Here is a 22827-nt window from a genome sequence, read left to right as displayed (position 1 = left end):
TTTAAGAAGTGCATCATCACACAGTTGGTAAAGGTGCTAAACGTAATAATACCTTGAAAATATCTGTCCTTTCTTTTAACCGAGTCAGAGTATGGCCCTCAGTAGTGTGTCTGGAATGTTTTGGAGTTCTCTTTCCTGTTTTCTTGTGGCTGGAAGTTGAGACCAGTAAGATCCACATTCTCTGAGCGCTCATTGTGTGGAAATGTGTTTCCTGAGCGTCCAGGTCCTGAGGGTGACGCGTTCAGCGTGCCTTCCCACGCTCTCCTGCTGGGCTCTTCACACAGCTCAGTGGCTTGGATAATAGAAGTCATGTTTCATTTATCCAGGACTGGGGGGTCAGGCTGAGGTATTTGATGTTGGTGTGTGTGTTTTGTGTGTGTGTGTTGTATGTGTATGTGTTTTTGCCTCCTAATTTCTTTGTGTCAAAACTTTTACAAAGAATCAGATATTTATTTTATACCTTCCAAGCCCTGCTGCATATGTCTGTGGTACGTGGTATGTGGTATGTGGTATGTAGGGCATATGTTATACATTAGTTATTAATGGTCAGTGGCCTCTCTGTGAACCTTGCAATAGAATTAGTGGTTTGGGACTCAAATTAGAATTAGAGATATTCCTGTCATCCTTGGACGCTTCTAAAAAAACACTAAGCAGATACAGTGCCATATAGAGAAGTCTGACGTCTCTGTCCCCTCTGCAGAAAGGGCATGTTTAGAAAGCCTGCCTTTTTTAGTGAGCTGAGAAGCACAGGTGCTTATGATACACAAATTGGGGTTTTCCCCATTAGCAAATAGTTTTAGAGTGGGGCTGGAGAGATGGCTTCGCACGTACGGGAACACTTGTTCTTGCAGAGGATCCAGGTTCGATTCCCAGAACCCACGGTGGTGGCTCACAAACTTCTGTAACTCCAGTCCTAGGGGATCCCATGCCCTCTTCAGACATCTGTGGGCACCAGGCACAAGCATGGTTCATATATATACACATAGGCAAAGCACTCAACACACATAAGATATCATTTAAAAACATTAAGAAGCCGGGCGGTGGTGGCTCACGCCTGTAATCCCAACACTTTGGGAGGCAGAGGCAGGCGGATTTCTGAATTCGAGGCCAGCCAGGTCTACAGAGTGAGTTCCAGGACAGCCAGGGCTATACAGAGAAACCCTGTCTCGAAAAAAACAAATCCAAAAAAAAAAAAAAAAAAAAAAAAAACCCCAAAAAATACATTAAGAAACAAAAACAAACAAAACAAGACCTTGAACAAGACCAAGTGCTTATCCCAATGTTGCTTACCACACTGTAGAATGGCTGTCTTTCCAAGTTAGTGTTAACGCAGTGCCTGCAAGTCATGACATGCGTTCCCGTGTATCCTCTGACTTAGTCCATCACTTCCCAAATTTTGACTTGTCCTCTGTCACTACAAACCACCTGATAATAAACACATTCTTGCTTATTGTTGCTGCTGTTTCATACCTGGTCTTGCATGACGGTTTCTGGGCTAATTGTGTACTGGCAGTGGTTTTATAGATGTCGTCAGCATATAGTGTGACATGGTCTTGCCCTCTGCAATATGTGCGAATGTCCCCCACACTCCTGGTGCCAAAAGCCTGCAGTTTTGAATTTTGCCTATCTCATGTATAAGAATTGGTCCCATCTCTTTAATTTTCACTTTCCCGAGTTCTTGAGATGTTGATACAGTCATCTCATTTGGGGAATGTGGCATAAAGATGTCCCAGGAGATTATATGATTTGTGAAAAGTCATGGAAGAATAGATGTTGGTGAGGGGAAATTTTCAATTTTCTGTTTTATTTCGTTTTTTTTTTCTTATTTTAATATAAAGACAGCACCTCTTTCTACATAACTCTGGCTCTCTTGGGACTCACTATGTAGAGCAGGCTTGCTCAGCTATTTAGCATTTTAAAATTATACACATTTTAAAACAGAAGAATTCAATAGCCAGGCTTAGTAGCACACACCTTTAACCCCCGCACTCAGGAGGCAGAGGCAGGCAGATCTCTGAGTTCACTATTCTGTAGACCAAGCAGGTGATCTACAAAATGAGTTCTAGGACAGCTACATAGGGAAACCTTGTTCAAAAACAGACAAAACAAAACCCAGATGAATTACCAGGATAAAAATGTAGCCATTGCAAAGAGGTCGTCGCTGTGACACGTGTTGAGCATATTCAGTGGTGTCAGGACAGTTGAGTGTAGCTTGGACATTCCTTCTGACCCCTGACCCTCTAATCTCATTTCTAGGATTCTCTCCCAAGGAAATAATACAAATGAAGGGGGAAATTGTATCCACACTGGTATTCACTCTGGTGCAGTGTGTTCAAGTCAGAGGTAGTTGGCTCTCAACAAGGAAGGGCTTTATTCATTATAGTCTCCGTGTTCCCTACTTCTTTTAGGTGACACCAAAGAACTTGGAAGTGGCCTAATTTTTTTTTTTTTTTAATAGACAGTTTTTTTCTGTGTAACAGCCCTGGCTGCTCTGGAACTTGCTCTGTGGAGCAGGCTGGCTTCTAACTCAGAGAGCCGCCTGCCTCTGCATCCCACATGCTAGAATTAAAGGTGTGCACCACCACTGCCTGGTGGAAGCAGTCCTTTTTGTATGTGCGAGTGTGTGTGAGTGTCATGCATGGGAGTCAGAGGTTGATGTTGGGCGGCCTCTACTTTTCTCTACTTTTTCTTATTTTTGGGGACATGGTATCTCACTGGACCTGGAGCTCCTTGCTTGGTGAGACTGATGGCCAACAGGTTCCTGAGATTGTCCTGTCAGTGCTTCCTCCATCCCCCCAGCACTGGGGTACAGACTTGGACTGCTGTGCCCTGCTTCTGCATGTACGCTGGGGATCTGAACCCAGCTTCTCATGCTTGTGGGCAAACGCTTTACCCACTTTTAATCACATACCTAGAAAATACCTACCCCCCATTATATTGTCTTCCTACCCCCCATTATAAGATTTGTACAAAAGCATCTTTACGGTGTTGGTCATTTCAAATAGACATTAGACACTGTTGCCTAACATTACTCATGTAGCTATAGAATTCTAATTTTACATATAATTTTTTTCAGTTCTCAGTAATGTTATTTTTGTGTAATGTAACAAGCAGGAGGCAGCTCATGCTGGGTTCCTGTTAACCCCTTACAACTGAATAGTTACACTGAGATGCTCCACGGACAGGCCTGGACAGCTCTCTCATGAGGGTCCCTAGACCCAGGCCCTCTTGTGTATATTTTATATAGTGTGATGCTCATTCTTCTATTGTGGGGTCAGTTTGCCTTTTTGTAACTTGTGTATGTATATGTGTGTCATGTTAAAAATAAATCGCTCATTAGCCAAACTACATTGGTTTTGATACATTATGTTGTATTGAATACCATTGGCAAGAAGTAGGTGACAGTGACCTTCAAATTTAATTCCTATTTTCTTGAAACATCACAGAATATCACTAAATCAAAAAGCAATTCTATCTATCTATCTATCTATCTATCTATCTATCTATCTATCCATCCATCCATCCATCCATCCATCCATCCATCCATCCATCCATCTATCCATCCATCCATCTATCTATCTTTTTGAGTTAGTCTCTGGCTGGCCTGGAACTCCCTATGTAGATCAGGCTGGCCTGGAACTCAGGGAGATCTGAGTGCTGGGATTAGGTGTGTGCCACTATGCCTGGCCCTTCTTAAATAATTCTTACATATATGTATACATATATATATAAAATTAAAAGCACATTATAATTTATTTTATTTAATATCAAGGAAGTTTGCATCCATCAGCAGTTCTAATGCAATTTCAAGAGCAATTGGGAATTAGTTAAGCTCTGGGCAGTTGTTAGTGTAGTGCACTTCGTAGGTAAATACTTTCCATAGCCCATGCAGAAGAATCTCTCTAAAATTGGTTTCATTCTCAGTGAACTGTCCTGGTTCATAGCGTTATTCTTGCTGATACTAGCATGTGTTCTCTTTTCAGAGTAATTTGATGACCCTCAGAAGATGCTAATTTGGCATACATGGTGTCAGGGCCTTCACAGATGCCATGGGTTTCCCCTCTCCATCCATATGTTCCTTTAGAAGTCTATTTTGATCCCACGGGAGCTCTAGAATGGTTATCTGTGGTGTGGGTTCACAGTCCATTAGTAACTGGCATCTGGAGGAAGTGCACAGTGTTTTTTTCTGAAATAATTCTTATATTTCTCTCATTCGATTATGTGGGATGTGGGACTGAGTGAGCTCAAGTCATCAGGCTCAGCTGCAAGTGCCCTTACCTGTTCAGTGGTCTTCCTGGCCCCGTGCTTTGAAATGTTTTAAAGTAACTAGACAAGGTCACAACGACCTCCAAATGTTTCCGTATGTATCTCTAAAACACAGAGGCCTTTGCTGAATAAACACAACATTTTGCTAATGTAACAAAACAGACAGTGAATTTTAAAAATACTATCTGAGACCCAGTCCATAATCTGATTTACTTGGCTGCTCTTAATATATTTTTACAGCTGACTTTTTAAATTGAAATTCAACAAAGAGTTATAAAGTCTTGAAGGTGGAATTCAGCTTTAGAATATAGCTGTCAGTTTATATGACAGTACATAAAGATGGGTATTTTATGTACTGTGTCTCAGAAAATAAAGTACATGGGCTTGAGCTCATGGCTTTTAGAAACAGACTCAGGGTGCTGTTGGTTGACCACTGGTTAAGTGATGTGGTTAAATCAGTTTTTGTTATTTGAGTGTAAAACAGGGTAGGACCGAGTAATGAAATGACTCTAATGCTTTTGAAATTTTCATTATACAGGAAACTTAGAATTCTGTTAAATGTGTTTTTTCCTCTGTGTGTGTGTGTGTGTGTGTGTATACACATGCACATGTGGGTATGTGGGTGCTACTGTGTGTGGGAGGGCCTGTCAGAGGACAACTTAGTAGGACTTGTTCTTCCACCATGTGAGGTTTTTTTTTTTTAAAGATTCTATTTATTTATTTTATATGTATATGATGAGTACACTGTAGCTGTCTTCAGAAGAGGGCATCAAATCCCATTACAGATGGTTGTGAGCCACCATGTGGTTGCTGGGAATTAAACTCAGTACCTCTGGAAGAGCAGTCAGTGCACTCAACCACTGAGCCATCTCTCCAGTCCCCACCATGTGAGTTTTAAGGATGGAGCTCAGATCACCAGGTTGGGCATCAAGTACTTTTATCCACTGAGGCACCTTGCTAGCTCCTTAGGACCATCTTCCCAGGGCTGTGTGTTAGGCAGGCATTTTTAAGCGGAGCTATATTTTCAGCCCTTAAAGGCAGTTAAAAATACTAATTTTACTTTTTTAATTTTATTTTTAATATGTGTATATGTTATGTGTCAATGTGTGGGTCTGTGAGTTGAGCGCAGGTGTCTGCTGAACCTGGAATGGGGTGTCAAGCCCCCTGGAACTGGAGCTGCAGGAGGTAGTGAGCTGCCTGACCTGGGCTGGCAACCGAACTCAAGGTGCCTCGGACAAGCAGTATGTGCTTGTGACCCCTGAGCCATCTCTCCAGCCTTTAAGTGTACTTCAGAATACGTGTTTGTGTTTTATTAGCATATATTAATACATACAGTAATGGCTTTCATCATGGCATCTTCACATGTGTACCTTGTTCATTCTGATGGTATTAACCCCATTACTCTGTCTTCTCCCACGAGGCTGGTCCTTTCCTTCTGACTGACTAGTCGTCGTTCCCTCCCACCCCCTGCCAGTGCCCTTTTCCGTTCTGTTGACTCAGTGGGTTAATCAGGGCACACAGAAGCACGGGCAATTTATCAGAGTGGAGAAAAGTTAAATGTACTTTGGTTTACATTATCTGCAGTTTGCTGAGAGTTTCTCAGGCTGGGACAACATTGTAAGACAAGGAGAATCTGTAGTTTTTATGGTAATTAAAAGGCTTTGTTGGAAATATATTTAGTTGATAGGATAATAGCGTTTAATCACAATATCTCGGGTCAGGCCCTCTCAAATCCATTGTTTTATTTAATCCTATTGTCTTCTCAGTTTTATAGCTGTGGAAACGGCTGTGTGTGATGAGTCAGCTTGTTTAAGCACAGAGGCAGTTGTGAGCAGGACTGTGGCTTTGATGTGCGACTTTGTGGTGGGAAGCCGTACTGCTGTCTGAATCCACATCTGTTGCGTGTCTCCACTTTAGGGCTTTACATGCTGAACAACCAGGAAAAGAACACGGAGAAAGAAAAGCAGTTCTTTTATTCTAGAAATAAAAAGCTGGAAGTTCTCTCTCTCTCTTTCTCTCTCTCTCTCTCTCTCTCTCTGTATTTATTTTGTTATCTTCAGTTATGCGTGTCTTGGTCAGTGTTCTGTTGCTGTGAAGAGACATCCTGAGTAATGCTCCTCTTAGAAAAGAAAGCATTTAATTGAGGGCTTGCTTATAGTTTCAGAGGTTAGAGTTCATTATCATCATGGTGAGATGTGGTGGCACACAGTCAGAAATAGTACTGGAGAAGTAACCGAGAGCTGTGCCCTGGTATGCTGGCTCAGAGAGAGGGAGAGAGAGAAGGAGAGCAAGAGAGAAGGGGAGAAAGAGAGAGAAGGATAGAGAGAGAGTCTGCGCAAAACATGGGTATTTGAAACCTTGAAGCCCACCCTGAGTGGCATGTTTCCTCCAGTACTTTGTAATCTTTCAAATAGTGACATCCCTGGTAACTAAGCACTCAAATCTATGAGCCTATGCTGCCATTCTTTTTCAGACCACCACGGTGCTTATGTGCCTGTATGTGGGTATGTTGCTTGAATGCTGATGTCACGCATGTCATGGAGGCTTGAGATGCCGGATCCCCTGGGTCTGTAGTTACAGGCAGGCAGTTATCTGCTTGCCTGGCAGGGTGTTGGGAGCCAAATGTGAGTCCTCTGCAGGGGCAGCAAGTGAAGGGCAAGTGTCCTGAAGCACGGAGCCGGCTCCCCGGAGTGGACCTTGCTGCTTGGCCAGTCCGGCCTGCTGCTGAGGCGCTGGGATTTCCCTTTCTTCTTCCTCAGCAGCAGCATTACTGGCATGTGTGGCCTTGCCTGGCTTTTATGTGGGCTCCGAGGATTCCAACTCAGGTCCTTTTGCTTTCCCATCAAGTGCTCTTACCCACGGAGCTACTTCTCCAGCTGCCTTTTGAAAAATACATTTCCTGGATACAAAGCTTTTTTTTTTCCTCCAGTAGGAGTTAAGAATTTAAGTTTTTCTCGTTTGAAACAATTATAAGTTGGTAAGTTGTAAGGAGAGGTTGCTTTGAATACTTTTCCATGATGGTTTTGACTTCTGTTACTCTAGTACTGTATCAAAACCAATAAATTAGTGGAGTGTGTATAGCATGTGCCATTTGTCCTGTGTTGATTCATGTAGCCACCGGCAAGCCCAGCATAGTATTGTTACCATAAGACCCCACTTGTGCTGTCTGTCCTACAGTCAGCGCTCGCTCCCATTCCTGACCCCTGCCAACCACAAGCCTCTCTCATCTGTCCTGTGTCACCTTGCGGATGTTGTCCAAGCAGAGCTGTAGCATGTTTGATCTGAAGTGGTTGTTTTCACTCACTCAGTGCCCTTGAGATCTGGCCAAGCTGGGGCTACCAGTGGTTCAGCTTTGATCTCTTGATAGGAATTGAAGGCTTTATGGATTCTGGCTTTCAGTTTGATTTCCCCCAAATGTTTATTAACATTTGTACCTAAAGCTCATTTTAGAAGTTCTGTTCCATTTATCTGTATTAGTTTTGTGCATGCATGCACATGTATAGTGTGTGTGTGGAGGGCAGAGAATAACTGTGGAGTATGGTTCTTACCTTCCACCCTGAGGGTCAGCTCAGGCTGTCAGGCTTGGAGACAGCTCCTTTCCCCACTCTGCCGCCTCGCCAGCCTGATGTGCAGGACTTGTATTTAGATTATAGAATGAGAAGGTATTTGAAAGCTTAGTGCTTGAAATTACGGGTCTTTTGTTGTTGCTTATTGTGAATTGATGTGGAGGCAATAAACTGTGAAACAGGGTGTAGGATTCTCATTTGTAGTGACTCTTCTCAGAGCATTTACTAATTAAACAACTGTAGTTGTACATAAGTCTTCAGTTTTATTTTTGGAGACAAGTTCTTGCCAAGTTGCTCAGGCTGGCATTGAACTTGCTATCTTGGCAAGGAAGGCCTTGAACTCTAGCCTGCAATGTAGATGCAGTTACAGGTCTGAGCCACTTGTGTTAGTTATGAGTGATACTGTAAAAGAAATGGTATGTCAGTGCTGACTGGGTGCGTATTAATGCTAACCTCATATTACTCATGCATGTACAAGTGTGTGTGACTGGGGGTTATAACCAGGGCCTTGTGCATGTTGGGTTAGTTCTTGACCATAGGCTACAGCCTCAGACCTGAAATAGTATTTGTTCGTAGGCGGAGATTTAAGGTAGAATATACCTTGCCTTGTGAAATCTCAGTAAGTCCTGTGCCACAGTGACAAGAGAAAGAAAGTGCCTGTTAGCACTTGGAACAAAGCTTCCTCTCACAGGGCAGACACAGAAGAGCGTAACTTTAGTTATTTCAAACCTTATTTTTAGTGATTGTTCTTAACAGCTTTAACCTTCCTTGTAGCCCACCACTCACCAGAGGTAGGGGGAAGAAAGGATATGGGGAGGGGGGATGTGGACCTATTTAGAAAGGTTCTTTGGAGCAAATCCCATCTGTGTTGTCTGGAAATAAGCAGTTCAGTTCAGAGGTCAGCAGTGGTATCTTGATCCACTCACTAACATTTCACAGATACACTAGCCATCTGGTTTGGTAGAGTCGGGTTAGCAACAGGGTGACATGACCTAGCCGAGACAGCCAGGCCTCAGCCCTCAGCTCTAGTCAGCAGAAGGGACCAACAGGAACATTAGGAGAAGTTTTCTCCTGTCTCTCTCTCAGGGAACTGATGATCAGCAAAGACTCGAAACCCACAAACATTGCACAGCTAGCTGTGCCAGCAAGCCAAGCTCTGTCTCTGTCACTCTGTGGAGTCCTATCTATATCCTTCTAACATCACGTGTCTTCCATGTGCTTTGCTTCATTTAGCATGTGCGTCCAATCAGCCCTCAGAATTTGCAAGAAACTGCAGCACATCACCAGATGTTTTTTGGTGTGTTTCTCTCTATGGAGTCCCAACAAATGCAGCTCACCTACGCAATGTAAGGCAGACCAATACATGTGTGTTATTAGCAAAGAATCCTTCATCACCTGTGCTTTCACGTGCTTGCTTTAGCAGAATAGCCTCTCTTGTGTCTGCTTCAGCTTAGAAGTTCTTCACGAGTCTGCCTTAGTCTTTCACTTGTGTCCACTTTGGAAAACATTCCTTCACGTGTTTGTCCCAACAAAACACCATCCAGCACAACTGACTTTCCAAAGAACCTTTAGAGGCAGGGTGTCCGCAGTCTTCTTCCATGAGCCAGCTACTAAGAACAGTAAAAGGCTTGCCACAGAGATCTCAAGATACTGACTTCTGAAACAGAAGGAGAGAAGGGAGTTGCACAAGAGAAAAAGCCCCCCTAGAAATGCAGCTTTGGTTGGTTACTCAACACTGTCGCAACTCTGCTGTTGTGGCCAGATGGCAGGTGTGTTTCTGGGCATTTAGGGTCTTTAATGCAGAGGAAGTTGAAGAAGGCACTCTCAGCAATGGAGTCTTTTCCTGCCCTGTGCACTCACAGGCTTGCTTGCTTGTTTGTTTTTGTTTTTTCCAGACAAGAATTCTCTGCGTAGCCCTGGCAATTCTGGAACTCATGGAGATTGCCTGCCTCTGCCCCTGCCCTGGTGCTGGGATTAAAGATGTGCGCCACCACAGCCCAGCTCACGCAGGCTGTTTTTTGCACATAATGTTTTAACAGTGCCAAAAGTAAAAGCTTTATTCAAGCATGTATGAATATGTACCATGTGCATGCCTAGTCTCACAGAAGTCAGAAAAAGGATCAGATTCCTTGGAATGGTTGTGAGCCACCATGCGGTGATGGAAACTGATCCCTGGTCCTTTGGAAGAGCAAACAGTGATCTTAGCTGATGATCAGTCTCTCTGTGAAATCCTTCAGTTGTCATTCATTCATTCATTTATAAGTGATAGGGTCTCACTTTGTAGCCTTAAGTCTCACTTTGTAGCTAGGCAGGTACTTATTCTACTGACAAAGCTGGGCCTTAAACACAGAGACCTGCCTGCCTCTGCCTTCCAAATGATGGGATTAAAGGCAGTGGAATACCAACCAAATTCATGTTTTTTTTTTTAAGATTAATTTACATGTGTGTGTGTGTACCTGTGTAAGTTTATGAACACCATGTGTGTGCAGTATCCCACTGAGATCAGAAAAAGGTATTGGATCCCCTGAAACTGAAATTATACATGGTTGAGAGCTGCCATGGGGTCCTGGGAAGAGTCCTGGGAACTTCCTGTGAGAACAGCAAGTCCTCCAACTGCTGAGCTGTCTCGCCAGTGCCCACATCTGTTTCTCTACACTGTCCTTTTCACAAACCTCTATCAACTGTTGTGTGGCAAATGAATTTATTGTCAAAAACTTAAATGGCTGATATTTCAGAAGAGACTTTATGATTATTTATTTGATTTATTTTGAGACAGGGTTTTAATATGTAGCTCTGGCTGGCCTAGAACTGTAGATATCTGATTGCTATGGCATCGTGTGGAGGTAGAGGTCTGAGGATAACAGTTAGGAATTGATTTTCCCCTTTCACAATGTGGTTTCAGGGCATAAAATAGTTGTCAGGCTTGGTGATGAGTATGTTTACCTGCTAAACCATCTTTGCAGCCCTTGGAAGAGAGCTCAAAACAAAATAAACACACATACATGTTTAGAATAGTTTAGTATTTTTAAAAAAGATTTATTTATTTTATGTATGTGAGTACTCTGTCACTCTCTTCAGACACCCCAGAAGAGGGCATCGGATCCCATTAGAGATGGTTGTGAGCCACCATGTGGGTGCTAGGAATTGAACTCAGGACCTCTGGGAGAGCAGTTGGTGCTCTTAACCGCTGAGCCATCTCTCCAGCCCTGGTTTAATATTTTTGAGACATAGTAGGTCTTGTCTTGTAGCATGACTGGTACTTCCTGTGTAGTTTAGACTGGCCTCAAGATTATTACAGTTCTCCTGCCTCAGCTTCGTGAGTGCTCAAATTATAGATGTGGGCCACTATCCTGGGCTTAGAACTAAAAAGTTTATTGCTCTGTGTGCAGGATGTATGCGTGTGGGCGTGTACTATGGTGTCACTCTCTTCAGACACCCCAGAAGAGGGCATCGGATCCCATTAGAGATGGTTGTGAGCCACCATGTGGGTGCTAGGAAGTCAGACGACAACTTGTGAAGTTGTTTTTTCCCTACATCTTAGTGTGTACCAAGTCAAACTGCGGTTCCCAGGCAGTTGTGTAGCGAGAGGCTTTCCCAACTGAGCCATCTTGCCTTCCTTAGGATTTTTTTTTTTTTTTTTTATTTTGATTCCTGTCCTTGAAGTAGTGATTCTAGAAGTGATTGTGTTTAGGTACAGATTATTTTATTAATTTAGCTTTTTTGGTATTTTTATTTTTCTAAAGAATTTTTAGGTCAGTGCTTTTATTAGGCCAAGCTCCTTAATAAAAGACTGGAAGTTAAGGAAATGATTATTTCTTTTGTGAAAAATAATATTATCCTGTTGCAGAAAAACTTCAGCTTTTATTGTCCCTCAAGGTTCAGATGACTTTTCTTTTTGCAGGTAAGGCTTGCAAGGGAATCATGTGTCCTTGGGAATAGTTGAAAGCTGTTGGGTCTAACCTGGCTGTTCTTGTTGAAAGGAAGATGAGTATTTCTTTAGAATCACCCAGTTTTCAGTGTATCACCCAGTTCAAGTGTATCCAGAAGTAGTCAAAAGCAGCCCAGGGTTAGGACAGAAAGGGAGTAGGAGCTTGGGTTGGTCTGTTGGCTGAGGCGAGGGGTGCGGCCCCCACCCCCACCCCCAACCCCGCATATTCTGTAGGGGCATGCTCCTGTGCCTTGCCTGGGGTTGGTGGGAAGAGAATCTATCTGCATGGGATTTTAACTCAAAAGAAGATTTTTTAAAATAATTGCTGAAGATTATTATTATTTCTTTTGGTTTGGTTTTTCAAGACAGGGTCTCTCTGTGTAGCCCTGACTGACCTGGAACTCAGAAATCCGCCTGCCTCTGCCTCCCAAGTGCTGGGATTAAAGGCATGCACCACCACTGCCTGGCTTGAAGATTTTATATATATAAAATATATATATTTGGTTTTTTGGATTTGGTTTTTTCGAGACAGGGTTTCTCTGTATAGCCCTGGTTGTCACTCTGTAGACCAGGCTGGCCTTGAACTCAGAAATCCACCTGCCTCTGCCTCCCAGAGTGCTGGAATTACAGGTGTGCGCCACCACTGCCCGACTGAAGATTATATTTTAATGTCTTTTTTATTTGCAGATTCTGTTATAGCATAGATAAGTTTAATTACACAGTAGGCTACACTAGATTTCTTTTAAGCTTTTTCAGGAGAACCACGGTAGATCTGTTGGCCTTGCTGTGGTGTTGCGGTGTGCTGGTGTGCGCAGGGGTTCCGGGGTACAAAAGCCGGGCTCGGTACTGTCGGCTCTCCGGTCCTCATTTGAATCCTAGCAGACATAAACTAAAATGCATTTAGAATAAACAGTTGGAAGAAAAGCTGGTACAGCTACTTGTCTGCATGATGGAAGGAAGGAGACGTGATTTTGATAAATTCTGAGACATTCAAACACTAGTGCAATGGAAGAGTCTCTGACTCCACGAGAGGCATTCAGTAGGCGGCAGCACTTCAGCCTCAGAAACTATTCTGTGATTCACCATTTAAAAAAACCGATTTATTTTCACATGTGCTTACTTTGTGTGTGTGGATGATTGCATGTGGGGTTCAGAGGACAGTGATAGGATGTTGTTCTGTTTTCCCATGTGGATGATTGCATGTGGGGTTCAGAGGACAGTGGTAGGGTGTTGTTCTGTTTTCCCATGTGGGTGATTGCATGTGGGGTTCAGAGGACAGTGATAGGATGTTGTTCTGTCTTCCCATGTGGATGATCGCATGTGGGGTTCAGAGGACAGTGATAGGATGTTGTTCTGTCTTCACATGTGGATGATCGCATGTGGGGTTCAGAGGACAGTGATAGGATGTTGTTCTGTCTTCACATGTGGATGATCGCATGTGGGGTTCAGAGGACAGTGATAGGCTGTTGTTCTGTTTTCCCATGTGGATGATCGCATGTGGGGTTCAGAGGACAGTGGTAGGGTGTGGTTCTGTCCTCTCATGTGGATGATCGCATGTGGGGTTCAGAGGACAGCAGTAGGGTGTGGTTCTGCCCTTCCCATGTGGGTGATCGCATGTGGGGTGCAGAGGACAGCGGTAAGGTGTGGGTCTGTCCTCCCATGTGGATGATCGCATGTGGGGTGCAGAGGACAGCGGTAGGGTGTGGGTCTGTCCTCCCATGTGGGTTCTGGGGTTGAGTTCAGAAGTCTCTTGGAAACAAATTCCTTTCCCCACTCAGTTGCTTGCTCTCCTGTGCTTTCCCTGTCGCTATGGTTCTGAGCTTTCTCACTCCCTGAGAGGCACCTCTGTGTTGCAGCTTTGAAATCTTTTTATTAATGTTTTATTTTGACTTATGGCCTTAGACTTGCTATGTAGCAGAGGATGACCTTGAACTTGTGTTCTTTCTGCCACCCCTCTATGGCCAGGACTGCAGGTGTGTGTGGAGTCAGGACTGTCCAGGGAGGGCCTTATGTCAAGCAAGCACTAGACCGAATGTTCACTTAACTATTTGCTTTCTGTTTTTTTAAAGTTAAATTGCATTTACAATTGTGTGTGTGTGTGTGTGTGTGTGCACGTTTGCTTGGTCTTGAACTTGTGTGCTATACCCGTGGCATAGCACGTGGTCATTATAGCATACATATGGAGGTCAGAGACACAGGTGTTTTTGTATTGATTGATTGATTGATTTTTTGTGGAAATAGTTTTTCTTTGTAACAGCTCTGGCTGTCCTGGAATTACTTCTAAAGACCAGGCTAGCCTTGAACTCACTGAGATCCTCCTGCCTCCGCCTTCCAAGTGCTGGGATTAAAGGCTTATGCTATCACCATCTGCCTCAGAGGACAGTTTGTAGGAATTAGTTTTTTCCTTCCATCATGTCAGTCTCTGGGATCAAACTCATGTCATTAGGCTTGGTGACGGTTTCACCTCCAGGGCTCTTAACTTTTTTTTTTTGTTGTTGTTGTTCTTTTGTACATTGGGTGTTCCATGTATGGCTGTGTGAGGGTGTTGGGTCCCTGGAATAGGAGTTAGAGTCAGGTGTGAGCCACCATTTGGAATTGAACTCAGGATCTCTGTAAGAGTAGCCAGTACTCTTAACTGCTGACCCATCTCTCTAGCCCTAGTTTATCTATTTCTCCCTTTCCCCTTTCCCCTTTCCCCTTTCCCATCTATCTATCATCTATCTATCTTACTGTGTAGCTCTGGCTGGCTAGAGCTTGCTATGTAGACCAGGCTGGCCTTGAACTCCCAGAGCTCTACCTTTGTCTGCCTTCAGAGCATTGAAATTAAAAGCCTACGCCACCACACTTAGTGTCTTAGTCAGGGTTTCTATTCCTGCACAAACATCATGACCAAGAAGCAAGTTGGGGAGGAAAGGGCTTATTGAGCTTACACTTCCACGTTGCAGTTCATCACAAAAGGAAGTCAGGCCTGGAACTCAAGCAGGTCAGGAAGCAGGAGCTGATGCAGAGGCCATGGAGGGATGTTTCTTACTGGCTTGCTTCCCCTGGCTTGCTCAGCCTGCTCTCTTATAGAACCCAAGAATTCCAGCCCAAAGGTGGAACCACCCACAAGGGGCCATCACCACTTGATCACTAATTGAGAAAATGACCTACAGCTGGATCTCATGGAGGCACTTCCCCAACTGAAGCTCCTTTCTCTGTGATAACTCCAGCCTGTGTCAAGTTGACACACAAAACTAGCCAGTACACTTAGCTACAGAATTACTATAAGAATAAAAGTAGAAATCTTTTGGACCAAAGAAATAGCTAAATAAACTATTGTATTTTCTTGATGTAATATTACATCTCCAATAATATGAAAAATAAAACTGCTAACATGGACAATGTTGGCATTAGCTGTTGTGTTTATAAGGCTCTGCTATGTAAATATCTAATTATTAATAGCAATTGGATAAAGCATGAACGGTCATTGAGCACTGTTTAAATGACAAGACTGTGGTAAACCTTTATGTAGGATTTCATTAGTGTGGTGTAAATTGTGTGATAAAAATGTAACAGTTCAGTGAGGGGGACAGTCAGCTCAACTTAAACCGTCCTGCCGATGAGACCCTCCATCTACATAGTACTGTATGACACAGTTAGTACAGTATGGCACAGTATAGGAGGGTGTAGTACAGTACCCCTTGGTACAGGATGGCATAGTACAGCCTGGCATGGTATGGTGCGGCACAGTATGGCATGGTACAGTATGGTGCAGTACAGTGTGGTACAGTGCGGCTACACTCAGGAAAGGATACCACTTGGAAGTGGTTTATAACAAAGTCTTGCAAATAGACTAGGTAGTATATTCTGTGACCATTAGTAATTGGATCTTAGTTAATCTTACTAATTTGATGAAGACTTTTTCTTTTTATCTTTCTTTTTTGTTTTTTTAAAGTGTTCTTACTATGTAGACTAGGCTGGCCTCAGAAGTGTGCCCTTTACCTCTGCTGGGATTAAAGGTGTGCTGCACCACCATGCGAGGCTCTCTGATAAAGACTAACTTTTAAGGGTTTTTTTTCTTGTTTTGTTTTTTTAAAATTTATATATTTTACTTCTTATGTTTATGGTATGAGTGTTTTCCCTTCATGTATGTCTGTGCACCATTACATACCTCATGATCAGGAAGTTAGAAGAGGGTTTTAGATTCTCTGGAGCTGGAGTACAGATGGTTATTAACCATCTTGTGGGTGCTGGGAAGTGAACACTTTTGCAAGAGCAACTAGCTCGCTGAGCATTCTCTCCAGCCCCTACAGTCTAATTTTTAACTATGTAGAAATAGCCAGTGTTGAGATTTCTCCCTCCTTTCCTTCCTTCTTCGTCTCTCTCTGCATCTCCCAGCCTCCCTCCCTCACACTCGCTACAGAGGTGGAGAGAACGCTGAGCTCCCGATGCTCCTGCCTCTGTCTCCTTAGTGTCAGGAGTCGAGTCGGTGCCACTGTTATGAACAGTGCTGGGTCCTGAGCTTTCTGTGTGCTAGCCAAGCCCTTGAGTGATCGAGCTACATCCAACTTGGGATTTGCAGTTTCTCTAAACATGTTAATGGTACAGGATCCAGTCAACTAATAAATCTGCAGTTTTAAAAGCCCTCATCTAGCTTAATAGAGTAAACATTTTTTGAAAAGAACTTAATTTAAAAATATTATTGTGTGTGTATTTTGTGTGTGTGTGTGTGTGTGTAAAGCTGCACATGTGGAGGTCATAGAGAAACGTCTGGGGAGTTGGTTCTCTTCTACTAAGGGGTCCAATAGGCCCTACTAAGGTCATTGGAATTACATAGCAAGCACTTTTATGAGAGGTGGTCTCTATATTTTCTCTGCTAGAACCAGGTGGCTTCAGTTAGCTTCCTTCCTCAGCCTCTTGCTTAACTGGATTTAGGTGTGCATTGCTGTGCCCTACTAGAGCCTTTTTAAAAGCATCAACTACTTGTTTTCTTACTGTCTAATTGACGGTTATTTCAGCCAAGTGTGATTGTGGTATTCTGAGGCATGTATGTAGTGCGTATGATCAGTAGCTGCCATGTCACCTGAAACATTTGTCTTCTCTGCGTGGGATGTGTTGAGCACTGATGTGTCCTCCTGTTCATCACGGAAACTGACAAGTTTTTACCCCGCTGCCCACTGGAGAGCTTTAGAGGCCATCCCCCAGGTTTTGATGCTGGAGGTTGTAGAAGGGTTCACCCATTATTTGCCATGTTCCTTCTTGTCCTTGCATGCATGACTTAAAGGCCTGCTGCTTTTCTGTTTGGAGTTACTCTTGTAGTGTGTACAAAGCTGCACTTAGGATGGCTTTCTACTGCAAGCAAGAACATTGTGTGTGAGTGCCCTGGGCTAACCATGTGCTTCTTCCTTGGCAGTGCTCGGGGAAGGACTGGCCACGGGAGAGAGTGCCTTCCGGGCAGTGCTGTGTTGCATGCAGCTGAAAGGGAAGCTTCAGCCTGTGTCCTCCATCCTTGCCAAGTCCCTGTCAGGGGAGTCTCTGGTATGTTAACGCACATGGGTTTGAACACTTGCAGACTCATGTCTGACTCCTCAGGAGAGTAGGAGGAACAGAGTGTATTAGTGTCCAGTGGAGTTCTGTCAGATGTCTAAGTTCATGAAAATCCCAAGACTTTGTGTAGCCCTGACTCTCATGGAACTCACTTTGTAGACCAGGCTGGTTTTGAACTCACAGAGATCCACTTGCCTCTGCCTCCTGAGTACTGGGATTAAAATTGTGTGCCACTGGTCCAAATGGTTTTCTTAAAAGGTCTGTTGAGCCGGGCAGTGGTGGCGCATGCCTTTAATCCCAGCACTTGGGAGGCAGAGACAGGTGGATTTCTGAGTTCGAGGCCAGCCTGGTCTACAGAGTGAGTTCCAGGACAGCCAGGGCTATACAGAGAAACCCTGTCTCAAAAAAACAAGCAAGCAAACAAACAAACAAAAACAAAAAAACAAACCCAATAAAAGGTATGTTGAGCAGAGACTGAAACCATGTTTGGGTTTTAAAATGTTTGTCTGTGTTTATTTCTTACAGGGTTCTTATTGTTTGTCTTGTGATTTTGAGACTAGATCTTAATATGTAGCCCAGGGTGGCCTCAAGCTCAGAGTGATCCTACTGCCTTAACCTTAAGAATACTGGAATTGCATATGTGAGCTACGACACCTGGCTTCTTAGTTTTCGTTTTTTTGAGACTTGGTCTCATTATGGCCCAGGCTGGTCTTGAACTCACAATCCTCTTACCTCACACTTCCTAGTCTTGAGAATGTGTGCCTCTATACTTAGCTGGCATTCCTAACTTCAGCTACTTCGGTGTGTTACAAAGTGTGGTATCCCTGACCTACCGTGGGGCGAGTAAGCTTGGAAGGAATCCCCGTGCACTGAACTACTTTGGTGACTTGGTTATGTCTCTGATTTCACAAGATTTACACCCGTGAGCACAGCAAAGCAACACAGCTAGGTCGAAACAGCTGTCAAGATGGAGTTGTGTATTCTTTCCTTCTTTGGGGCAGGGCCTCATTTTAGCGTGTGGAGGAAGGCCTAGACCTGGAATCAGACTTCTGCCTTGTGCTTCTGAGTGCTGGGATCACCGTTGCAAGTCACCTACTTAGCAAGAGAAAAACGCTTTCTGAGACAAAGTGTCTCTGTGTATATAGCACAGGCTGGCCTCAGGCTTGGGTCCCCCCAGACCTTTCAAGAACAGCAGTTACAGGTGTGCCCAGCCTTAAAAGGTATTTTCCTTTGTAAGTTAATTATCTTACTGTTTACCCGTTGGGCTTTTAAATTTAAAACCAGTGAAAAGTAACTTGCTTTTCATTTTAAAATTTTCTGAAATTGAATATCAAAAGTTAAAAAACAAATGGTCCATCTTTAGGTGTTATACTGATTCCCTGTTTTTTTCTAACTTGTGGATAACCACTGAGTTCAGCATTTTGCAAATAAGGACAATCCAGCAGGGAGGTGGTGGCACACGCCTGTAATCCCAGCACTCTGGGAGGCAGAGGCAGGTGGATTTCTGAGTTCGAGGCCAGCCTGGTCTACAGAGTGAGTTTCAGGACAGCCAAGGCTATACAAAGAAACCCTGTCTCAAAAAAAAAAAAAAAAAGGACAATCCATTAGGACCAAAGCAAAAATTAGGTTTGCTTTTCTAATGCTTTGCTTTGGCAACCATTTAAAAAGAAATTTTTGAGACAGGGTCTCATTTATGTAACTCTGGCTAGCCTGAACTTACCGTATAGACCAGGCTGGCCTCAAACTCAAGAGATCTACCTGCCTCTGTCTTCTGAGTGCTGAGATTATTTTATACGGGTACATGAGGGAGTACAGAGTGTGTGCTTAACTGGAGTGACAACTGAGTCTTTGTTCCTGTTAGGCCTTTCCCTTTCCCCAGTTGCATGCAGCTCCTTAGTGACAGAGTGGCAGTGTGGAGGAAGGGGTCAGGAGAGCTGTGGTGACCACAGCTGGGCTGAGCTGTGAGAGTAAGGCTGACACATTGATAGTTCCTTTCTTCACTTCACCCTTGCAGAATGGGATGGTAACGAAAGATTTGACGAGACTCAAGACACTTCTCACAGAAACAGAGGTAAGTCCATTTCAGGGATCTCTTTGGGCCGATCAAGCCCAGCTGAGTCAGTGAGCATCCGAGCCGTGCATGTTAGCATTTTGAACATTGTGGTGGTGTCCGCCAATATGCAAGGTGACAAGGGTGCTTTCTATGTAACTGGGTTGGATATCACCCTCAGAACATGGGTTTTCAGGTCTCTGTGTCCTAGGTCTTCCTTCCTTCCTTCCTTCCTTCCTTCCTTCCTTCCTTCCTTCCTTCCTTCCTTCCTTCCTTCCTTCCTTCCTTCCTTCCTTTTCCTCTTCCTCCTCCTCCTCTTCTTCATGTATGTTTGTGTGTATGTGTATTCATATGTGTGTGGGCAACCCATGGATGTGTGGTTGTGAGAGTATATGTGTGCATTCATGTGGAGGCCTCAGGTTGATGTTGGATATCGTCTTTGATTTTTTATTGAGACAGGGTTTCTTGCTGAACCTGGAGCATGCCATTTCTGGCTGGTCAGCTAGCCAGGTGTCTTTGGGATCCCTTGTTTCTGCCTCCTGAGTGCTGGGATTCTAGGAGGTCACTGTGCTTCTCTGGGCTTTTACTTGGGTTCTGAGAGCCTTCACATTTGTATAGCGCGCTCTTCATACATGGAGTCTCATCTCTCTGACTCCCATCCCTGTTATTCTTATGAGTTATTTATGTCCCTCAAAAGAAAGTACTTGGGAAATTTTAATTTTTGATTATCCTGTGCAGTTACAAACCACAACACTGAAAATTTAAAGAAGATAATCTTTAAATCATCCATGTCTTTTTAAGCAACAGGGAAGTTTGTGACTTAAAGAATTTTATTTTTATTTATTGAAAATGATAATTATCAAGGTCAACAGGGACAGAAGTGCCCTCGGGAAGCACTTGCAGGACATGTGAAAGGCAGGGCCACAGTGTGTGTAAGGATGCACAACTCATGCAGGGCCACAGTGTGTGTGAGGATGCACAGCCCGTGCAGGGCCACAGCGCATGTGAGGATGCACAGCCCGTGCAGGGCCACAGTGCGTGTGAGGATGCACAGCCTGTGCAGGGCCACAGGGTGTGTGAGGATGCACAGCCCGTGCAGGGCCACAGGGTGTGTGAGGATGCACAGCCTGTGCAGGGGCACAGGGTGTGTGAGGATGCACAGCCCGTGCAGGGCCACAGCGCGTGTGAGGATTCACAGCCCGTGCAGGGCCACAGTGCGTGTGAGGATGCACAGCCTGTGCAGGGCCACAGGGTGTGTGAGGATGCACAGCCCGTGCAGGGCCACAGGGTGTGTGAGGATGCACAGCCCGTGCAGGGCCACAGGGTGTGTGAGGATGCACAGCCCGTGCAGGGCCACAGTGTGTGTGAGGATGCACAGCCCGTGCAGGGGCACAGGGTGTGTGAGGATGCACAGCCCGTGCAGGGCCACAGTGTGTGTAAGGATGCACAGCCCGTGCAGGGCCACAGGGTGTGTGAGGATGCACAGCCCGTGCAGGGGCACAGGGTGTGTGAGGATTGTGCAGGGCCACAGGGTGTGTGAGGATGCACAGCCCGTGCAGGGCCACAGGGTGTGTGAGGATGCACAGCCCGTGCAGGGGCACAGGGTGTGTGAGGATTGTGCAGGGCCACAGCGCGTGTAAAAACTCATAGCTCATCCAGGCAGATGGGAAGGTTTTTATTTTTATTTACTATTTTATGTATTTATTTATATATTTTGGGCCATTTATTTTTGAAGTTAAAATATAATAATTTCATTTTCTCCCTTCCTTTTTCTTCTTCCAACTGTTTCTAAGTACCTGCCTATGTTTCTATTTTCTGTTTCTGTTAGTTGTGTATATATATGATTTCAGGTATTGGATAACCAGTTTGTGGGCTCCTCCCAAGGAAAGGCTAATTCTCTTACTCCTGGCACTCCTCTGTTGTCTGTAGTTGGGTCTTTGTCTAGAGTTGAGGTGCCGTGAAATCTCCTCCTTGTTAACATAGCTGGAGGTGTCCCTCTAGTTCAGATATTATTTCTATACTCATGATGTGAAGACCTCGATCATGGAACTTAGGAGTGATCTTTCAGTGTGGATCTTTTGTGAAAACTAGAGTGTTTGTGGCATAAGTAATGCATCCTGGTTTGTTTGTTTTCATATATTCATTGTATTCAATTCATTTTACCAACCCCTGGGTTAGCTTTTAAAAGCATGCCCATTAGTAGCCTCATAATGACAGACACTTTTGTAGAAACTGGTGATTTTGATCCAACCCCATCTGCGAAGTTCAATTTGTCAGTCATAGGCAGTGATGTCAACAATGTTATTTTAGATATATTCAGTTAGCATTACCATCATTCTTTCTGTGGTATAAGACATTCCAGATTTCAGGCTGGAGAGATGGCTCAGCGGTTAAGAGCACTGACTGCTCTTCTTGAGGTCCTGACTTCAAATCCCAGCAACAACATGGTGGCTCACAGCTATCTGTAATGAGATCTAATGCCCTCTTCTGGGGTGTCTGAAGACAGCTACAGTGTACTTACATATAATAAATAAATTATTTAAAGACATTCCAAGTTTCATTTTACTCTGAGGTTTCCTCTTTTTGAGTTTGAAAGGCTAAAGTATGGCTGACAAGAAGCTTGGTGGGCCAGGTGGTGGTGGCGCACGCCTTCAATCCCAGCATTTGGGAGGCAGGGGCGGGTGGATTTCTGAGTTCCAGGCCAGTCTGGTCTACAGAGTGAGTTTCAGGACAGCCAGGGCTACACAGAGAAATCCTGTCTCGAAAACCAAAACAAACAAACAAACAAAAAAAGAAGCTTGGTGGGCCAGTTGGAGAAGCAGGTAGGTCAAGTGCACCCATGGCAGGCCAAGGTTAGTAAGCACAGTGACAGGAACTGAGCAGGGGGAGGAGGCGCTGGAAAATCCTGCAGGGAAGCGGTAGAGGCCGAAGTCTTAGAGCTGGCTGGGACAGGTGAGGGAAGAGCAGAGGAGGCTTGGCACGGGGGACACTAGCAAACAGAGGAGGCTTGGCACGGGGGACACTAGCAAACAGAGGAGGCTTGGCACAGGGGACACTAGCAAACAGCCAGTTGGTTCAGGAGAAGTAAGATAAGGACAGTGGCAGTTGGGAGGACAGCTTGACAGATGGAGAGGTGTTCTGGATCTGTCTGGGCAAACCAGAAAATGCTCAGGATAGAGGATGTAGGATGACTTTTAAGATGCCAGCCAGTGGCTCAGCAGGTAGAAGCACTTGCTGCAATGTGAGTTCAGTTCCTGGGACCCATGTGGTAGAAGGAGAGAACTGACTCTCGCAAATTGTGCTCTGATCTCCACACTTGCTGTGCTATGCGTGTCCATACACTTACACACGAAACAAAGAAAATGTAATGAAAATTGTCGAGAAACAAGATTTCAACATGTGGCTGTCTTCAGGGGAAGACTCCTTTGAGGTGAATACTGGAGAGGTTCAGTTTGGGGTGAAGTTTATGAATTTTGTTTTGGACATAC

The 22827-nt window shown here is 44.3% G+C and overlaps 1 protein-coding gene and 1 pseudogene across 3 annotated transcripts in view; one reads left to right on the top strand and one right to left on the bottom strand.

The window, feature by feature from the left end:
• Helz (helicase with zinc finger) overlaps positions 1–22827 on the top strand; it is a 143307-nt gene that overhangs the window by 30583 nt on the left and 89897 nt on the right. For all 3 annotated transcript variants that reach the window (XM_052197429.1, XM_052197428.1, XM_052197427.1), the window contains exons 6-7: positions 17156–17280; positions 19304–19360. In XM_052197429.1, coding sequence (XP_052053389.1) covers positions 17156–17280; positions 19304–19360 — 182 coding nt within the window. The remainder of the gene's footprint in view (positions 1–17155; positions 17281–19303; positions 19361–22827) is intronic.
• Positions 3758–4167, bottom strand: LOC127695102 (elongin-C-like; annotated as a pseudogene).

The sequence above is a fragment of the Apodemus sylvaticus genome, chromosome 10 (assembly GCF_947179515.1).
Source record: "Apodemus sylvaticus chromosome 10, mApoSyl1.1, whole genome shotgun sequence".
NCBI classification, from domain to species: Eukaryota; Metazoa; Chordata; class Mammalia; order Rodentia; family Muridae; genus Apodemus; species Apodemus sylvaticus.
The sequence above is the reverse complement of the archived record's forward strand: the minus strand, read 5'-3'. Positions and strand labels throughout refer to the sequence as shown.